The sequence below is a fragment of the Perognathus longimembris genome, chromosome 23, assembly GCF_023159225.1.
Source record: "Perognathus longimembris pacificus isolate PPM17 chromosome 23, ASM2315922v1, whole genome shotgun sequence".
NCBI lineage: Eukaryota > Metazoa > Chordata > Mammalia > Rodentia > Heteromyidae > Perognathus > Perognathus longimembris.
The window spans coordinates 1,616,150-1,635,572 of record NC_063183.1 but is presented as its reverse complement, the minus strand read 5'-3'; the positions used below and the strand labels follow the sequence as shown (position 1 = coordinate 1,635,572).

Below are 19,423 nucleotides of genomic sequence, written 5' to 3'. Positions count from 1 at the left end.
GTGTGTGTGTGTACCAGGGCTAGCTTTTTTTGCTCAGGGTTGGCACTCTACCACTTGAGCCATACCTCCACTTCTAGCTTCTTGCTGGTTACTTGGAGATGGGTCTCTTGGATTTGTCTCCTCTGACTGGCTTTGAACAGCTATCCTCAGATCTCAAACTTCTGAGTATCTAGGATTACAGGCATAACCAATAGTACTTCCCGACAGCCTTCTAAAGGTAGGGAAAGGGTGGACTATAGAATGGACTTCCTGCCTGTGATGAGATTGGCCTTTCTAATTGGAATCCCCTTGATGGTGGTTGAAAAGCATCTCAGCCAGTGGTCTCCTTGTCTGCTCTCCCAAAAAATGAGTGGTAAGGGTAGTAAGTCACCCTAAGAAAACCTTGATTGGCACCTTATCCTAGCATATGCAGAAATGAATGTCACATCCTTCCTTGGGAGCCTGCTAATAACACCAGATGACACATGCCTTTGGTGTGTAAATTCATGGTCAAACAGGCTAAGCTCAGAAGTTATTCTTGGTACTTTTTCCCCTCATCCCCCAGCCCTTTGAACCTATAAATAGGAATGATATACTCTCATTAAAAGTAGTTGGGGTTTGTGTAAGCAATCAAATGTGAAGGTGATGAATGTGGTGTGAACATTGAGCAGAAAAAAAATTAGCATTGCTTTTCTTAAACAAACAAAAAACCTTTATCACCATGGACTTGCAATGACTTTGAAAGGTCCTCTACTGACAACACAAGCATCACTTTAGAGAAAGTGGAGCCCTAAGCCCAGGGGCTAGAACTTCTAGCATTTTGATCTCTCCAGGAAGACAGAGATTTCCAGATGGGAGAAGCTTGGGATTTTTTTCTTTCACTTTGCCAGTAAGCATGGAGAAGACCTAAGTGAAGGGTAGGAGGCTGTAAGGACAGAAGCCAGAGGAGTCTTCTCAGTGGTCTTCAAATGTCCTGGTAGAAGATCTGCAAAGAGAAATTGACCTTTGGCCTTCATGGGGCTTTTCCTATGGACTTTAGCAAAACTAGTTCTGGTAATACCAGGTTTCTCCATGAGATGGCACTGTGGCAATTGTCCTTGGTGGTTTTTTTGTTGTTGTTTGTTTTGTTTTGGCCAGTCCTGGGGCTTGGACTCAGGGCCTGAGCACCGTCCCTGGCTTCTTTTTGCTCAAGGCTAGCACTCTGCCACTTGAGCCACAGCGCTACTTCTGGCCGTTTTCTGTATACGTGGTGCTGGGGAATTGAACCCAGGGCCTCATGTATACGAGGCAAGCACTCTTGCCACTAGGCCATATTCCCCAGCCCCATCCTTGGTGGTTTTTTAAAGACCACTCTACCTGCTGCTTCCTATGTGGAGGCAGTTTCCCCAGCACAGGAGCTTTAAAAATCCCAGCCATTCTTAGATAGTCATGATTCTCTCTTAGAGACCATTTAGATTGGAAAGTGGTCCTTAGAATTATAATCAAATAATAACGATAGCTAAAAGGTATTGAGTTCCAGCTATGTAGCAGACACTGTATTGTATCCTTTATTTCCATTCTTTCAACAACCCTTTGCATTAGGGGACTATAATTATCTTCATTTTACAGGTAGGCAAACTGAAACTTGGGGTGACTAAGTAATTTGTTACATGAATTGTTAGTGAGTGTGGAGGGAATTGGAACCTAGGTCAGTTTGGCTTAACTTGAAAATGGAAAGAGGACCAGAGATATTAGGCATCAGAAGAGAGTGGGCAGCACAGGCAATGGAAGCCCAGGGGAGGGTGGGGCATGCCCAGGAAGATGACTCTGGAGGAACAAGCGCCTTATGGAAACCTAGTGGGCTGAACAGATGAAAGGTGGCTCAAAAAGCATAATGCCAGATGCACTGAGGGCTGTTCCCACGTGGGCTTACTTCTGTCTTCAGTGTATGTTACACCACAAACATCCCAGGGACAGACTGAGGCTAGGGAAGCTGCTGTGTGTGTGTGTGTGTGTGTGTGTGTGTGTGTGTGTGTGTGTGTGTGTGTGTGCTCACATGGATCAATACTGGGGCTTGAACTGAGATCTTCACACTCTCATTTAGCTTTTTCATTCAAGGTTGGTGCTCTACCACTTGAGCCATATCTCTAATTCTGGCTTTGTAGTGGTTAGTTGGAGATAAGAGTTTCAGGGACTTTTTTGTTCATGCTGGATTGAATCCTTGATCCTCAGATCTCAGCCTTCTGAAGAGCTAGGATTATAGGCATGAGCCATCAGTGTCCAGTCTTTTATCTGTCTTACTGCCTCACTCAGACAATTCAGGCCCTAGAATCAGGAGATCCTAGATGGGTAACAGACTCTGAAGGCTGAGCCACCTGATGGTCTCAAGGCCAGAGGACAGCTATTCCAGGGTCATAGGGTTGGGCTTTATCTTTGGCCATTTCAAAAGGATTGCTTCTGTAGTTTAAATAAGGTTATACTGACCTTGAGAAGTTATGTTGCTAGATACCAGAATTGTCCCTGCCACTAAGATCAGACTGTCCAGTAGAAATAAAACACATGGCAAATATAAATTTGAAAGTTTCTAATAGCCACAATTTACAAAGTTAAATTATGAGCATAATTTATTTAACTAAGTATATATGATATTATCATTTATATATTAATATGATTAAATTATTAATATATTCATTATATTAATATATTGATATGAAATACAATATAGTATGTTTTTATACTTAGAGCACATCTCAGTTTAGATTAGCCACATTTCAACTGCTCAAGAGCTACAAGGGGCTAGAGGCTACTCACTGCACAGCACAGCTCCAGGGTCTTGGAATTAGAGAGCCTTGTAAACCTGCATGATTAAGCAGCTGGTGACAGTGGCTCACATAGCTGTAATACTAGCTACTCAGGAAGTTGAAATCTGAAGGTCAGAGTTCAAAGCCAGTCTGGGCAGAAAAGTCCCTGAGACTCTTATCTCCAATTAACCACCAAAAAGCTAGATGCAGAAATGTGGCTCAAGTAGTAAAGCACCAGCCTTGAGTGAAAAACCAAAGGGATAGCACTTGGGCCCTGAGTTCAAGCTCCAGTACCAGTGCTGGTGGCTCACACCTGTAACCCTAGGAGGAAGAGATCTGAGGATCCCAGTCCAAAGCTAGCCCAGTCAGAAATATTTGTAATAATCTCTCCAATTAACTGGCAAAAAGCTGGAAGTGGAGTTGTGATTCAAATGTCAGAGCACCAGACTTAAGAAAAAAATCTAAATGAGAGTGCAAGGCCCTGAAACTCACAAAAACAAACAAAAAACACAAGAAACAACTATTGGGTTTTGATCCTTGGACTCAAAACAGTTCAAATAGTTTAAAATTAACTTACAGGAGAGGGATGATGAAAATAGTTATATAATGTGAATGCACCTACTGACATTCCATGATATTCTTGAAAAATTATCAAAATAGTTAAAGTTTAAAAAGCCGAAATACAGTAAGCTTGGCAGAGTATTTTATGCAGGAGAATGGAGTATTTCCAACCAGGAAAGCTTTTTGCCAGTTACTTGGAGATAAGAGTCTCACAGACTTAACTGCCCAGGGGGGCTTTGAACTGAAGTTCTCAGCCTTCTGTGTGGCTAGGATTACAGCCTTGAGCCACCAGCTCCTGACAATCCTCCCTACTTGTCTTCACATAACAGCATTCTGTAGTCTTCCTGTCCTGTGAAATAGTAACCTCTTTCCTTTATTCAGCAAATGCCAGATCTCTTCTCATAAGGTCCCTGGAGCACAGAAACAAACCAGGCCCTGGCCCAACCCTTTAGATGCTCAAAAATTGATGAGAGGATGAACCAACCCCCGGGAAATGAGATGCAGTGTGGCTCTAGGCTGCCTCCCGAGTCCTCTGATTTACAGTGTCCAGTTCAACTAGCCACATACACGTATCTGTCTAATTAAGTTTGAGCTAATTAAAATGAAGTAAAAATGCCAGGTGCAGGTGACTCACACCTATAATCTTAGCTACCCAGAAAGCTGAGATCTGAGAGTCACAGTTGAAAGTCAGCCTACGCGTGAAAGTCTGTGAGACTCTTATCTCCAATTAAGTACCGGAAAAGCCATAAGTGGAGCTGTGGCTCAAGTGGTAGAGTGCTAGCCTTGAGAGGGAAGAAAGAGCTCAAGGATAGTACCCAGGCTCTGAGAGCAAGTCAGATCCTCAGTCATGCTAGCTACCCTTTCATTGTTCACTAACCTCCTGGAGCTAGTAGCCATAGTGCTGGACACCACAGACAGAGACTATGTCTCTTGTCATAGAATATTCTACTGTCTTGGAGAATGAACACTTATCTTCTGTCCCCTGCAGATCAGTGAGATTATTGGCTATGAAATAAAGCCCACAGAAACGACTTGCCTCTTAAATATGCTGGAGTTTGGATTTGGCAAATACGTTGACAAGTAAGACTTATTTCTTCCTTTGAAAAAGTTTTTTTTTAATTTTTGATCCAAGTATCTATGGGTTCTGACATGGGACTCTGTGTGTCTGTCTGCCCCTTCTGGCTTGGAGTGACTTTAGGACTGCTCAATAACCTCCATTTGTGCTGACTCTCTACTCATGAAATTTCATTTTCAGCTGTAGAGCTGGTGATAGCTTAGGACTAGAAAATTGTTATAGATTTTATTTGAGATAAAATAACTTAGTGATAAAATAACTTTATTTGAAATAAAATACTAAAAACATTTTTTTTTTGCCAGTTCTGGGGCTTGAACTCTGGGCCTGGGCACTGTCCTAAGCTTCTTTTGCTCAAGGCTAGCACTCTACCACTTGAGCCACAGAGTCACTTCTGGCTTTTCCTGTGTATGTGATGCTGAGGAATCGAACCAAGGGCTTCATGCATGCTAGGCAAGCACTCTATCACTAAGCCACATTCCCATCCCTGAAAGAGTTTTTTAAAAGTTCTTTCAACCTGAGCTTCAAGCTCAGCTCTCAGTGACTTGAAGCAGGACTGGAGGTATGGCTCAAGTAGTAGAACACCAGCTTAGCAAATGCAGGGCCCTGAGTTCAAACCCTAGTTCTGCAAAAAACAAAACAAGCCCCCTTTCCCCCTAGAAACCCAAAAGGCCCTATAATAAACAAATCACTAACTCAAAGCAGGATCAGTCAGCCTTCCTAGGCCTTGGTTTCCTCTTCTTTAATCAACAAATAACCATGAACTAGGAATGACCTCTGAGCACTAAAATCCCATGAAACATGATCCAATGAAACATCTCTTTGGGTTTTTTTTTCTTCTCATTTACAAATGTCCCTGGGATTTTTGTCTGTGAATTTGTATATATTTGAATTGTTATTTTTTTTCTCAAATTTTTATTATCAAACTGATGTACAGAGAGGTTACAGTTTCAAACGTTAGGCATTGGATACATTTCTTGTACTGTTTGTTACCTTGTCCCTCATGCCCCCCTTCCTCCCCCCTTTTCCCTCCCCCCCCCAGGTGTTCAGTTCACTTACACCAAACAGTTTTGCAAGTATTGCTTTTGTAGTTATTTCTCTTTTTTTACCCTGTGTCTCTCAAATTTGGTATTCCCTTTGAATTTCCTACTTCCAATACCAGTAAACACGGTTTCCAATATACTCAGATAAGATTACAGAGATAGTGTAGGTACAACCATAGGAAGGTGATACAAGAACATCATCAATAATAGATAACTACACATACACATAGGACGTTGAAAGTAGTTACAACTGTGATATAACAATTGTTTCCATAACATGGAGTTCATTTCACTTAGCATCATCTTATGTGTTCATAAGGGTATAGTTATTGGGCCTTGTGATGCTCTGCTATGGCTTGCCTCAACCTGTACTAATTATTCCCAATAAGGGAGGCCATAGAGTCCATGTTTCTTTGGGTCTGGCTCACTTCACTTAGTATAACTTTTTCCAAGTCCTTCCATTTCCTTACATTGAATTGTTATTTTTCAGAACTAAAGATACTCAGGTCTGCATTTTATTTTCTGCCCTTCCTTCAAGATGATGCATAAGGAAATTTGGGTTTCCAGGACTTAAAGACTATCAGAACGCCCATGGTTCTTAAATTATGATACCAGAGTCACTGCATCACCCTTCCAAGAGATGTAGTTAGAAATGCAAGTCTTTACATCCTACCCCAACCTACTCAGTCCAATTATGGAGGTTGGCTGTACCATGTGTGTGGGCTTTTTGTTTTGTTTTGTTTTAATTTTATTGACAAGGTGTTGTGCAAAGGGTGTACAGTTACATAATAAGGCAATGAATACATTTCTTGTAGTTTTGTTTTATTGTACCAGTACTGGGGCTTGAACTCAGGGCCTTGCCACTGTCCCTGGGCTTTTTTGCTCAAGGTTAGCACCTACCACTTGTGTCAAAGCTCCAATTAATCATAGGGGGGAAAAACTATCCAGAAGTAGCACTGTGGCTCAAGTTTTAGAGTGTTAGCTTGAGTAAAAGGAGCTCAGAGGGCTGGCAATGTGGCTTAGTGGTAGAGTGCTTGCCTAGCATGCATGAAGCCCTGGGTTCAATTCCTCAGTACCACATAGAGTATAGAAAAAGCCAGAAGTGGTGCTGTGGCTCAAGTGGTAGAGTGCTAGCCTTGAGAAAAAGAAGCTCAGGAACAGTGCCCAGGCCCAGAGTTAAAACCCCAGAACTGGGGCTGGGGATATGGCCTAGTGGCAAGAGTGCCTGCCTCGTATACATGAGGCCCTGGGTTCGATTCCCCAGCACCACATATACAGAAAACGGCCAGAAGTGGCGCTGTGGCTCAAGTGTCAGAGTGCTAGCCTTGAGCAAAAAGGAAGCCAGGGACAGTGCTCAGGCCCTGAGTCCAAGGCCCAGGACTGGCCAAAAAAAAAAAACCCCAGAACTGGCAAAAAAAAAACAACAACAACAAAAAAAAACCCCAGAACTGGCAAAAAAAAAAAAAAAAAAAAGGTACATGCTTGTAATCCTAACTACTCAGGGAGCTTGAGACTTTAGGATTGAGTTTGAAGCCAGCCCAGGAAGGAGAGTCCATGGAACTCTTATCTCCAATTAACCACCAAAAATCCCAGAAGTGGAGCTGTGGCTCAAGAGATAGAATGCTATTCTCAAGCAAAAATGCTCAGGGACAGAGCCCAGGCTCTGAGTTCGAACCCCAGGACCAGTAAAAAAAAAAAAAATGTACTTGCTGCTATTGCATTTGTAACAGACAGCAATGCTCCAGGCAGTATAGCTGCTTGCTAGAATCTGAGAACTCCATATTGCACAGTCTAGCCTAAGGTGCTGCCTACCTTATACCCCCTAATACCACCACTACTGTCCCTTGTTACAGAGCAGCCAGAAAAACATGTCAATATCTGTGGGTAAGACCAACTGTAAGTCAAAACTACTTCAGGGGCTGGGAATATGGCCTAGTGGCAAGAGCGCTTGCCTCCTACACATGAAGCCCTCGGTTCGATTCCCCAGCACCATATATATGGAAAATGGCCAGAAGGGGCGCTGTGGCTCAGGTGGCAGAGTGCTAGCCTTGAGCAAAAAGAAGCCAGGGACAGTGCTCAGGCCCCGAGTCCAAGGCCCAGGACTGGCCAAAAAAAAAAAAAAAAAAAAAAACCTTCAAAAAAAATTGTAAGCTGGGCACTGGTGGCTCACTCTAGTAATCCTCACTACTCAGGAGGCTGAGATCTGAGGCTTGCCATTTGAAGTCATCCTGGGCAGAAAAGTCCATGAGACTCTTATCTCCAATTAACCACCAAAAAAACTGGAAGTGGAGCTGTGGATCAAAGTGGTGGAGCACTAGCCTAGGCAGAAAAGCTTAGGAACAACGCCCAGGACCTTAGTTCAAGCCCCATGACTGACAAAAGAAAAAAAATTGCATCTGTACTGAACCTATATACTTTTTTCCCTGTCATTTTTTTTCTCTAAGCAATGTAACTGTTTTACACAGCATTTACATTGATTAGTTATGTTGTAACTAAAAATTGATTCGAAGTAATCTAAGATGACTTAAAGAACAAGTTGGGGATATATATATATATATGTATATATATATACATATATATGTTACATGCAACTATTTTGGGGTATTTTTATTGTTCCTATTTTCTGTGTCTGTGTCTGTGTCTGTGTGCCCGCGCATGCATGCAGGCGCATATGCACACGTGTGCATGCATGCGTAACAGTCCTGGGACTTAAACATAGTGCCTAGGTGGTGTTCCTGTGATTATTTTTTCTCAAGGATAGTGCTCTAACACTTGAGCTACAGCTCCACTTTTGCCTTTTTTGATGCTTAGAGACAAGAGTCTTATGGACTTTTGTGCCCATGTTGGCTTCAAATCAAAATCCTCAGATCTTATCCTTCTGAATATCAACGATTACAGGCATGAACCACTAGTACCCAGTATTCCCATCTTTTATTTATTTTTTAACTTTAAAAATTTTAATTTTATTATTACTGTTTAGGTAGTTACACAAAGGGGTTTCCATTCAACACGTCAATTTATGAGTATAATGTAACTCAATCAAGTTCATCCCTTTGATCATTCTTCCCTATCTTTTGACTTTGGGATATTGTTTTCTGTACCGCAGCATTGCTGGCTTTTCAGGTCACTATTAGACAATACCACCAATTGAGGGACCCTTAACAACAAAAATGTATTTTCTCATAATTTTGGAGGTTTGAAGTCAAAGACCAATGTTGGTAGGGTTGGCCTCTTCTCACATGATTTTCCCTCTGTGTATCATACTCATGACACCACTCGTCAGAAAGTCATTTGAACTCATTACCTCATTTTTTTTTTTTTTTGCCAGTCCTGGGGCTTGAACTTAGTGCCTGGGCACTATCCCTGAAACTTCTTTTTGCTCAAGGCTAGCACTCTACCACTTGAGCCATAGCGCCACTTCTGGCTTTAAAAAAAAAAAAATGTGGTGCTGAGGAATCAAACCCAGAGCTTCATGCATGCTAGGCAAGCACTTTACCACCAGGCCATATTCCCAGCGTCATTACCTCATTAAAGACACTTTCTCCAAATGTATACACATTCTGAGGTACAGGGGATTAGAACTTCTTTAATATGTTCAACTCATAGCCCCAAAAGTCAATAGTGCTCAGACTGAAAAATCCCACAACACCTTGGAAGCAGCTGGCAAATTTGAAAGTAAACGTTTTTGTACAATTAAAAGCTTTGGAAATTCTCTTTGGGATGAGCAACAATTCCCGCTCTGACATGTTTTCCCTACCTCCTCTTATTGCTGCTGCTGCTGCTACTGTGTTCCTCCTTCAGACTAGAACCCATTGGTGCAGCTGCCAGCAAGGAATATTCTCTGGAGAAGAACTTGGAGAAAATGAAGTCAGATTGGGTTAACATGACATTCAACTTCGTAAAATACAGAGACACGGTAAGTCTTAGGCTAACTGCAGCCCCTGTTTAAAAAAAACAAAATCCTAAAGATCTTCTATTACAGAGTAGATTACAGAGGTGATTTATTCAGAATTTCAAGAGAACTCATGGAACTCGTGGTAGGTGCCACCCTGCACCTGCCAGTCAGCTTTCCTCTCAGACAACCCTGGGAGATGCATTTTCAAATCCCAAGGGCCTTGAGTCCGAGCAAGAGGCTTTCTCAATGCAAAGGAGCTGAGCATCCCTTCTGAATTAGCATCTCCCAGGGAGAACACAGGCTGTCCTACTTCCCACTGCTCTGCAGGGACTGCAAAAGCATATCTGGGGTAGATAGTGCCTCCTGACTCCCAATACGTTTGTGTAGAGTCCTCTAGAGATGGCCTGAAACTGCGGTATCTGATGCATTGGTTCTGGGGGTGGGGCTGAATTCTACACTATGAACTCCCAGATTACTGCACCATGATTTGAATCACGAGAGTGTAATTTCTTTCTTTTTCCTGGCACGTATAGATAGCATGTGGGTTTGCACTGTATGTATGGAAGAGTGCTTACTCACGTGTCTAGGGTCTGGGTTACTCATGGATCGTGGAGTAGAAGATTGTGGAGCCTGATGTATGCCATCATGGTATACATGGATGCTGTCATGGCTTCCAATTGCTAAGCAATACAGTCACTTGGGGTGCTTAACAATTACATTTCCTGGGTTCTGCACTCTCAGAGAGTCTGAGTCTACATTTTTTTGTAATTGTGTGTGTGTGTGTGTGTGTGTGTGTGTGTGTGTGTCATGTGTCCCACTAGGGTTTAAACTCAGGACCTCATGCTTGCTCAGCTGGTACTTTACCATCCAAGTCATACCTCCACTCTAGCTTTTTGCTGGTTATTTTGGAGATAAAGTCTCATTAACTTTTCTTCCTAGGCTAGCTTGGTACCATGATCCTCCATATTTCAGCCTCCTGAGTAGCTAGGTTGTGCATATTTGTTTTAACTCTCTATCCTTTGCTGGCTTTTTTAATGTTCACTGTGGATTGAGACCCAGATTCTAGGTTCACATCCCTTCCTTCTCCCCTGGGCTGCATATTTTCCTTCTGTCATTTCTTCTCTCTCTTTGGTTTCAATAGTCATGATGCTTTGATTTTATACTTGAATAAGAACTACTGGTGAACCATGGGAAGGAGGAGAACTTGAGGCCCTTGGATTTGTTGTTGGGCCTTTTCCAGCAGGGACAAGCCCACGTGGGTCCCAGAAGCCTAGTGCTTTATGGTCTGACCCAGTCAGACCTGTTCAGAAATTCTCTCTGTCTCTGTCTCTCTGTCTCTGTCTCTCTCTCGTTCTCTCTCTCTTTCTTTTCTCTTTCTTATGCCAGTACTAAACTCAGGACCTAGGCTGTGTCTTAGCTCTTTTGCTGAAGGCTAGTGCTCTAGCATTTGATCCACAGCTCCAATTCCAGCTTTTTGGTGGTTTATTGGAGATAGGAGTCTCACTGACTATTGGAGATAGGAGACTCACTGACTTTTTTCTGCCTAGACTGGCGCTAAACTGTGATCCTCATATCATAACCTCTTGAATAGCTAGGATTACAGGTATGAGCCATTGGCATCTGACATAGGTCTCTTGATTTTAATGAAATGGGCATTGTTATTTGCAGGATACAAGTATCTTGTGTGCAGTTGATGACATTCAGTTGCTGCTTGATGATCACGTGATAAAGACCCAGACCATGTGTGGCTCTGTATTCATCAAGCCAATAGAAACAGAATGCCGGGTAAGATTAGATGGAGTTGTGAGTTTTGTGATGCCTCCTCAGCTCTGGGTTTCTCAAAAGAAGGGAAAGGCTTTGGCAAGTTCAATTAACAAAGAAATGTATTTTCTTCAGAATGGAAAAAACCAGCATAACCCTGAAAGGAAATGACAATCCAAGTAAGCATAGGCATTCTCAGCTTTTGTTATAATCTTCCATAAGAGAAGAGTTTTTAATATAACAAGTAAGATTATAGTCAATGGTACACACCTGTAATCCTAGCTACTTGGGAGGCTGAAATATGAGGATCAAGGTTAGAAGCCAGTCTAGGCAGGAAAGTCTGTGGGACTCTTATCTCCAATTAACCAGCAAAAGGCCAGATTTGGAGCTGTGGTTGAAATGGTAGAACACTAGCCTTGAGCAAAAAAAATCTCAGGGATAGCACGCAGGTCCTGAATTTAATCCCCAGGACTGGCACACAGACACATATCCACACATACACAGACACACACACAGGTTTGGAAAGCATCTATAGGCGGTAGCAATACAGGATTGTGATCTGCATGGGAGAAGAAGCTGTTTTGTTCATTGCTGTAAAATTAGCCCAGGCCAATGGTGTAGATCCTGGAGTCAGACTGCCTGGAATTCATATTCTATCTGCCCTGCATTATTAATTGTGTGACCTTGGGCAAGTTAAAGTTACTTGAACTGTTCTGTCTTAGTCTGCATCTGTAAAGTGCGATTCTAAAATAATATCTTTCTCAAAGTCTGTTGAATTAAATCAATGTCTGTATGTATATATATATGTATATATGTATGTATGTATATATATACATATATATACAGACAGACAGACAGATCATAGGTATAAAGCAGCTCAGACCATCACCATAAAAGAAATATTTGAATTACTCTTATTATTTTAGCAAAATGTGAACTCCATTAGATCCAACAAATCTTTGTTTCACTCTTTGCTATATCCACTTTGCCTGGAATAGTGACCAGACAATAGAGAACACTCAATAAATATTTGTGCCTGGATGGATGGATCCCATCTATTTGTGCAGTTACTGGGTCCATGGTACAAAGTGGCAGGCTAATGATGTAGATGTGGAATGCTAAATTCACAGAAATGGGAAGAAAAGCTAGTTCGTGTGCAGGAGATTTTGGATGCCTGGTTGAAATGTCAAGCCACTTGGCTCTACCTTGAACCAATCTTCAGCTCAGAGGACATCATAGCCCAGATGCCAGAAGAGGGCAGGAAATTCGGTATTGTCGATGGTTACTGGAAGTCACTCATGGCCCAAGCGGTAAGCTTCACTTCAGCAAAATGTAAACTCCATTAGATCCAACAAATCTTTGTTTCACTCTTTGCTATATCCACTTTGCCTGGAATAGTGACCAGACAATAGAGAACACTCAATAAATATTTGTGCCTGGATGGATGGATCCCATCCATTTGTGCAGTCACTGTGTGGCTGGTGGGAGAGCCAGTCAGCCTGCAGAGGGGCTGGATCCACACAGTGGAGGATGACTCTTACACAGATCCAGAGTCCTCTTATTTAAAGAGTCAATACAGATCAATAAAAACAGTCATGGTCTGAATTCTAAACCCCTGGAAGTGTATGATAAATGAATATTTACCCCGGTGGGATGAGGAGAGGATTAAGAAGCAGTTAGTTGCCTGGCAACTAATCCTAGCTACTCAGGAAGCTGAGACCTGACAATCTCCGTTCAAAGCCAGCCCAGGCAGGAAAGTTTGTGAGATTCCTATCTCCAATTGACCACCAAAAATCTGGGAGTAGAGCTGTGGCTCAAGTGGCAGAGTACTAGCCTTGAGCAAAAAAACTCCCAGACAGTGTCTAATCCCTGAGTTCAAGCCCACAGGCACACACACACACACACACACACACACACCTGCGCACCCAATTAATTGGGGGCTTCATTAGTTGATGGATTGGTTTTACTTGCATTCCCAAGGCTGGGCTCAATAATATAGAAACCTCATGATTAAACACACCTTTCTGGGGGGATCCAGGTGAAAGATACCAGGGTTCTGGTAGCAGCAGACCAGCCGCGGATGTCGGAGAAGCTTCAAGAGGCCAACCTTCTATTGGATGACATCCAGAGGGGGCTGAATGACTACTTGGAAAAGAAGAGACTGTTTTTCCCCAGGTATTCCGTATGACTCTTTTGTTTGGAGTTAGCGTCTTAAATTATAAAATAGGCAGAATTGCATTTCTCATAGTGAGTTGGCTTTGATCAATCTACTCCATCCCTGACTCTCCATTCCCCCAAGAGACAGCTTCTAAGAATGGGGCACATTTTAAAGGTCATTATCTGAATGAAGATGAAGCAACTCAATGGGGAGTCAAGTCCACACTTTGACCATCAGCATTGCCATTTCCCTCAATTAAAGGTAGACAGTAGTTATGATTAAGGGCTTAGATCTTGGACCATAACTTATTTGTTCAAATGAGTTATGCCGGGCTGGGAATATGGCCTAGTGGCAAGAGTGCTTGCCTCGTATACGTGAAGCCCTGGGTTCAATTCCCCAGCACCACATGTATAGAAAACGGCCAGAAGTGGCGCTGTGGCTCAAGTGGTAGAGTGCTAGCCTTGAGCAAAAAGAAGTCAGGGACAGTGTCAGGCCCTGAGTCCAAGGCCCAGAACTGGCAAAGAAACAAAACAAAACAAATGAGTTATGCCATGTTATGCCTGACATTTTAAAACTGCCAGGTGACATTAGAATCATCTGGTAGTTATTCTTTTCTTTTTTTTTTTAAAGACAGATTTTCCTAGACCTTATTCTGCATATTAAGATCTCTGGGCATTAGAACCTTAACATGAATTTTTAGAGACTCCCAAATAATCTAAAAATCAAGCAGAGTTGGGAACTATGCTGTACCTAACCTTAATTATAGGGCCACTTTACTTCTCATCCATATTCAACTTACATATACCAGCTTTTGCCTTTTTTTCTTGCTTTCAGAGTTGAAACTGTCTTTAACCTTTTATGCCTCAGATGAAAAACAGTGAGGAAGATGGGCTTTAGAGAAAACTTTAGGACACAGCTAGTATTCATTTGGATGTGATCTTCCTCTTGGAAACTATAGTAGGAAAGAGAAATTCTCAGGAGAGGTCTCAATTACCATGTCTTTTGCTTTAAATCAGATTCTTCTTCCTGTCAAATGATGAGCTGCTGGAGATCTTGTCTGAGACAAAGGACCCTCTCCGAGTGCAGCCACACTTGAAGAAGTGCTTTGAGGGAATTGCCAGGCTGGAATTTACAGACAACCTGGAAATTGTGGGCATGATCAGCTCAGAAAAAGAAACTGTTCCATTCATACAGAAAATCTACCCAGCGAAAGCCAAAGTAACTCGGCTGTCCACTTTTCTCTTTTACCCCTCCTTTCCCTTCTCCCCTCCCCCTCCCCCTCTCCTTTTCTTCCTCCTTCTCTTGCCTACTCCTCTTCCCCTCTCCCTCTTTTTCCTCCTCCCTCCCCCCACCCCCTTCTCCATAACACAGCAAGTCAGAAAGTCCTGGTTAAACTTTCAGACTCTAATTCTGGTTATGGAACAGTGATGAAGGGAAGGAACTCAATCTTCATTTCTGAGTCTCAGTTTACCCATCTCTAAGATAAGAATAATACTGAAAGTTATATGACATGTTAAACTTGTAGAAGGATCTCAAATAAACTTGATGTGGAGACAGTATCAGGAACCACCTACAAAGAACTGATGCTGTTTATTTTATTTAATTATTTAATTAATTTTTTGCCATTCCTGTGGCTTGGACTCAAGGCCTGAGCACTGTTCCTGGCTTCTTTTTGCTCAAGGCTAGCACTCTGCCACTTGAGCCACAGTGCCACTTCTGGCCGTTTTCTATATATGTGGTGCTGAGGAATCCAACCTAAGGCTTCATGTATATGAGGCAAGCACTCTTGCCACTAGGCCATATTCCCAGTCCTAACTGATGCTGTTTAGATCTCCATACGCCCAATTAAAAGTGATCCAGCCAGGCTCTGGTGGCTCATACCTAGCTATTCTAAGAGGCTGAAATCTAAGGATCACAGTTCAAAGCCAGCCCAGGCAGGAAGGTTGCTTAGACTCTTATCTTCAATTAACCATCAAAAAAGCCAGAAGTAGAGCTGTGACTCAAGTAGTAGAATGCTATCCTTGATCAAAAATTAGCTTTTTGAGATAGTGGCCCAATCCTTGAGTTCATGCCCTAGTACCTGCACATATATACAGAAAGAAAGGAAGGAAGGGAGGGAGGGAGGGAGGGAGGGAGGGAGGGAGGGAGGGAGGGAGGGAGGGAGGGAGGGAGGGAGGGAGGGAGGGAGGAAGGAAGGAAAGAGGAAAGAAGGGAGGGAGGGAGGGAGGGAGGAAGGGTATCATCTAGTCAGATGGATAGCTTCTTTTGGGGCAAAGAACTGAGGATCTTGGTTCAAAGTCAGCCTAGGTAGGAAAAATCCTCGAGACTCTTCAATTCACCAGCAAAAAGCTGAATGTGAAGGTATGACTTAAGTGGTAGAGCACCAACCTTGAGGAAAAAGCCATAGTGCAAGGCCTTAAGTTCAAGCTCCAGCACCAGTACACTCACAATTCTCCAAATGACTCTTTAGGAGGCACAGCCTTCCCAGAATCATGTAAATAAATGTAAAGCAAAGAAAGCATTTTGGCTTGAGAGGTATCAGTACATCAACTTACCTCCAGCTCTTGAAAAAGGGAGGGGGAAAAAGAGAGGGAAGGAGAGCGAGTGGGAGAGGAGGAGAGTGGGTGCAGGGTTCCTCCCACAATTCCTCCCTTGGGCTTCAGTTGACTTGCTCTCTTCCTCTGTCTGACTTACCTTGCAGGGAATGGTGGAGAAGTGGCTACAGCAGGTGGAACAAACTATGCTTGCCAGCTTGAGGGATGTTATTAGACTTGGGATTGAAGCATATACCCAGGTAAACAAGCATCAGTGTACATGTGGCAACGGGGCTGGTACTGTAAATGAAATTCTCGGGGGAGAAGGCTAAGTAGATCTGGCTCATTTTGCCTTCGACTGAAACACACCCTTCTGCATCTCTCAGTCCTTTACCTGTGAATCCCTTTGAATACGTTTCTAGTGAAATGTTTTGCTGTTAGAAGCAGGAGATTCAAGAGAGGTGGTTTTACTGGGTGCTGATGGCTCATGCCTGTAATCCTAGCAACTCAAGAGGCTGAGATATGAGGATCATAGTTTGAAGCCAGCTAGGGCAAGAAAGTCCATGAGACTTTCATCTCCAATTAACCACCAAAAAGCCAAAGTGGAGTTGTGGCTCAAGTGGTAGAGTACTAGCCTTGAGCCAAATAAAACGCAGAGACAGTAGCCAGGCTGAGTTCAAGCCTCAGTACTAGTACCAAAAAGAAAAAAAAAGAGAGAGAAAAAAGGGTTAGTGACAGCTCTTTGATTGCTACAGGCTTGATTTTCCTGTCACATGATACCCTTTCAATTCAGCATTCACTGTGTAATTCATTAAGTCCCCAAAGGCTAAAGAGAAACAAGTGGGACACAAAGCCAAAAAAGAAAGAAACTGTCACAACAAGTCTTTAGCTAGCCTCTAGCAAGGTTCACTTTGCACATTGAGTCCACCCCCCCCCTTTTTTTTTCTTGGTGCCAGTACTGGGGCTTGAACTCAGAACCTCTTGCTCTTGCTTGGCTTGTTGACTCAAGGCTGGTGCTCTACCATTTGAACCACACTTCTGGCTTTTTGGAGATAAAGTCTCCAAGTTTTGTCTGCCTAAGCTGGCTTTAAATCATGCTTCTCAGATCTCAGCCTCTCGAGTAGCTAGGATTACAGGCTTGAGTTACCAGCATCTGGCTTCTTACCTCTGCTTTCAATTGCCTCTTCTTACTTCTAGACCCCTATTCCCATTTTTTATCCCCTTCCATCAAACTTAAATGTATCTAATTAATACTTTCACATTAAAGTTTTCAGGACCAACCTTGCTGTTCTTCACAGTGAAAATGACAGGCCAATCATTTTTCTTATAATACATTCTAAATAAAAAATTGAGGGGAAGCCAGGCACTGATGCTTGCATTTGTAGTTCTAGCCATTCAGGAGACTGAGATATGAGGGTTGAAATTTAAAGCCAGCTTGGGCAGGCAAATCAGAGAAAGTCTTATCTCCATTTAACAAACAAAAAACTGGAAGTGGTGGTATGGCTCAAATGGTAGTGCACCCGCCTTGTGTGAAAAAGGGAAGCCAGAGAACTAGGCCCTGAGTTCAAGCCCCAGTAGTAGAAAAAAATTAAATTAAAATTTCAAAGCCGATGAGACTGTTTTTTTTTTCTTTTTCATGAACTGTAAGGAGGAAGATATAAATCAGCAATCCTAGAGATGTCACCTCTTAACACCTGAGGGTGGGGAGGCTTTTGTTTGCACTGTCAGTGTGCTTTAGAAAGTCATGCCACATCCCCTGTGAAGCCTGATCCTGAGCATGCCTCTCTTCCTAGGTCCCTCGGAACTTGTGGGTCTTGCAGTGGCCTGGTCAGGTGGTGATCTGTGTCTCCTCCATCTTTTGGACCAAGGAAGTGTCAGAAGCCCTGGAAGCACGGACCTTACCGGTAAGTTCAACCTGCTGTGAAGCCTGCAGAGGGGGCTGGAAAGCATTCAAATAGCCCTGTTTCATTTTCTAAACAAAATAATAACAATAATTTGAACCACAGCATCACAGAGGCATGAGTTCTCAAAGGGCCAACGAGATGGAAAACTGGGAATTGCAGACCTAGAAGCCAGTGGTTCAAGACTGCTCACTGTTTTTCTTAGAAATCCTGAACTACAGGGTTCTAAGTTTTTTAAATTTCTTTTTATTGTTATTATGAAGGTGATATATATAGGGGTTACAGTTACATAAGTCAGGTCACAAATACATTTTTTTGGACAATGTCACCCCTTCTCTCAGGGTTCTAAGTTTTATCAGCCTTTGCTTCAAGGGATTAATCTGGCAGATTTTCTGTCCCTAGAGGCATGGAATAGGTTGGTTTGAGGGATGGCATCCAAGAGTCTAGCTCGGGACATTGGATGGTCATTGAGACTTCACTCCCTGAATTAATGATTTCCAGAAGAAAATCCAACTTACTTGATTGTCCCCACCTGTATCTTGACCAGGATTTCCTGAGAAAGAGCAATAACCAGATTGCCGAGATTGTGGAGCTGGTGCGGGGAAAGCTGAGCAGTGGAGCTCGGCTCACTCTTGGGGCCCTCACAGTCATTGATGTCCACGGTAAGCACGGAGACTTCCCCTGGTATTACCCACTGCCCAGCAGGGGCAGCTGGGTGGCTTCTCAGTTCTTTTGAATGCAATGACTTGGGGTTTCCTAATCCATTAGGGACAAGCTCCTCCAAATGAATAAGAATTTGAATACTCACTAGGGCCCAAGATTCGTGCTCAGTAATCAGTTAGCATTATTTCATTGCACATATAGTTCACAGATTAAGAACATGATAGATGGGCACCGGTGGCTCATACCTGTCATCCCAGCTACTCAGAAGGCTGAGATCTGAGTATTGCAGCTCAAAGACAGCCTGGGAAGGAAACTCCATGACACTTTCCACCAGAAAACTGGAAGTGGCACTGTGGCTCAAAGTGGTAGAGTGCTAGCCTTGAGCTGAAGAGCTCAGGGACAGCACGCATGCCCAGAGTTCAAGCCCTACCCAAGACTGGCAAAAAAAAAAAAAAAAGAAAGAACATGATATTATGTGGGCTGTGGTGGCTCACAACTGTAATCTTAGCTACTCCAGGGCCTGAGATTTGAGGATCATGATTTGAAGCCAGCCCGAGCAAGTACCAAAACAGCCAGAAGTAGAGCTATGGCTCAAGTGGTAGAGCCTTGAGCAAAAACTCCCGGGACACCGCCCAGGCCCTGAGTTCAAGCCCCAAGACTGGCATAGAAAAAAAAAGATGATATAGAGGGAAGTAACTTTCTGGGAGCCACAGAGTAAGGGACAAGAGGTTCCTCTGTCTTATTCCAAACCCAAAGGAGTAGAATGGGAAGTGATGCAAGAAGTTGTTGCTTCCTAACAGATGATGCCTTCTAGCTATTCCCTGAAACAAAAAGATGGTAATGAAAAAGAATTGGGGCCTTTATATAAACAAACAACCCCCATATCATCACTACCTCATCACCAAGGAAACCAAGGGCTGGACCAGGCTGGTTGCCTAGAAACTGTCTCACTCAGATACCTAGCTCCCTACTAACATATCACAGCATCTTATTCTCTAGGTGCTAATGCTCATTGCAATCTGATTTTAGCCACTTAGACTAACATAAAATCAGAGGTGGAGGAGGGGGAATGTACA

At 42.9% G+C, this 19,423-nt stretch overlaps 1 protein-coding gene across 1 annotated transcript in view; it reads left to right on the top strand.

Moving 5' to 3' along the window:
* Positions 1-19,423, top strand: part of Dnah3 (dynein axonemal heavy chain 3) — a 192,282-nt gene that overhangs the window by 53,035 nt on the left and 119,824 nt on the right. Inside the window, exons 20-28 of the mRNA XM_048331892.1 lie at positions 4,309-4,400; positions 9,237-9,351; positions 10,999-11,115; positions 12,222-12,401; positions 13,130-13,266; positions 14,266-14,467; positions 15,951-16,043; positions 17,577-17,687; positions 18,232-18,346. Of these exons, the coding sequence (XP_048187849.1) occupies positions 4,309-4,400; positions 9,237-9,351; positions 10,999-11,115; positions 12,222-12,401; positions 13,130-13,266; positions 14,266-14,467; positions 15,951-16,043; positions 17,577-17,687; positions 18,232-18,346 (1,162 nt within the window). The remainder of the gene's footprint in view (positions 1-4,308; positions 4,401-9,236; positions 9,352-10,998; positions 11,116-12,221; positions 12,402-13,129; positions 13,267-14,265; positions 14,468-15,950; positions 16,044-17,576; positions 17,688-18,231; positions 18,347-19,423) is intronic.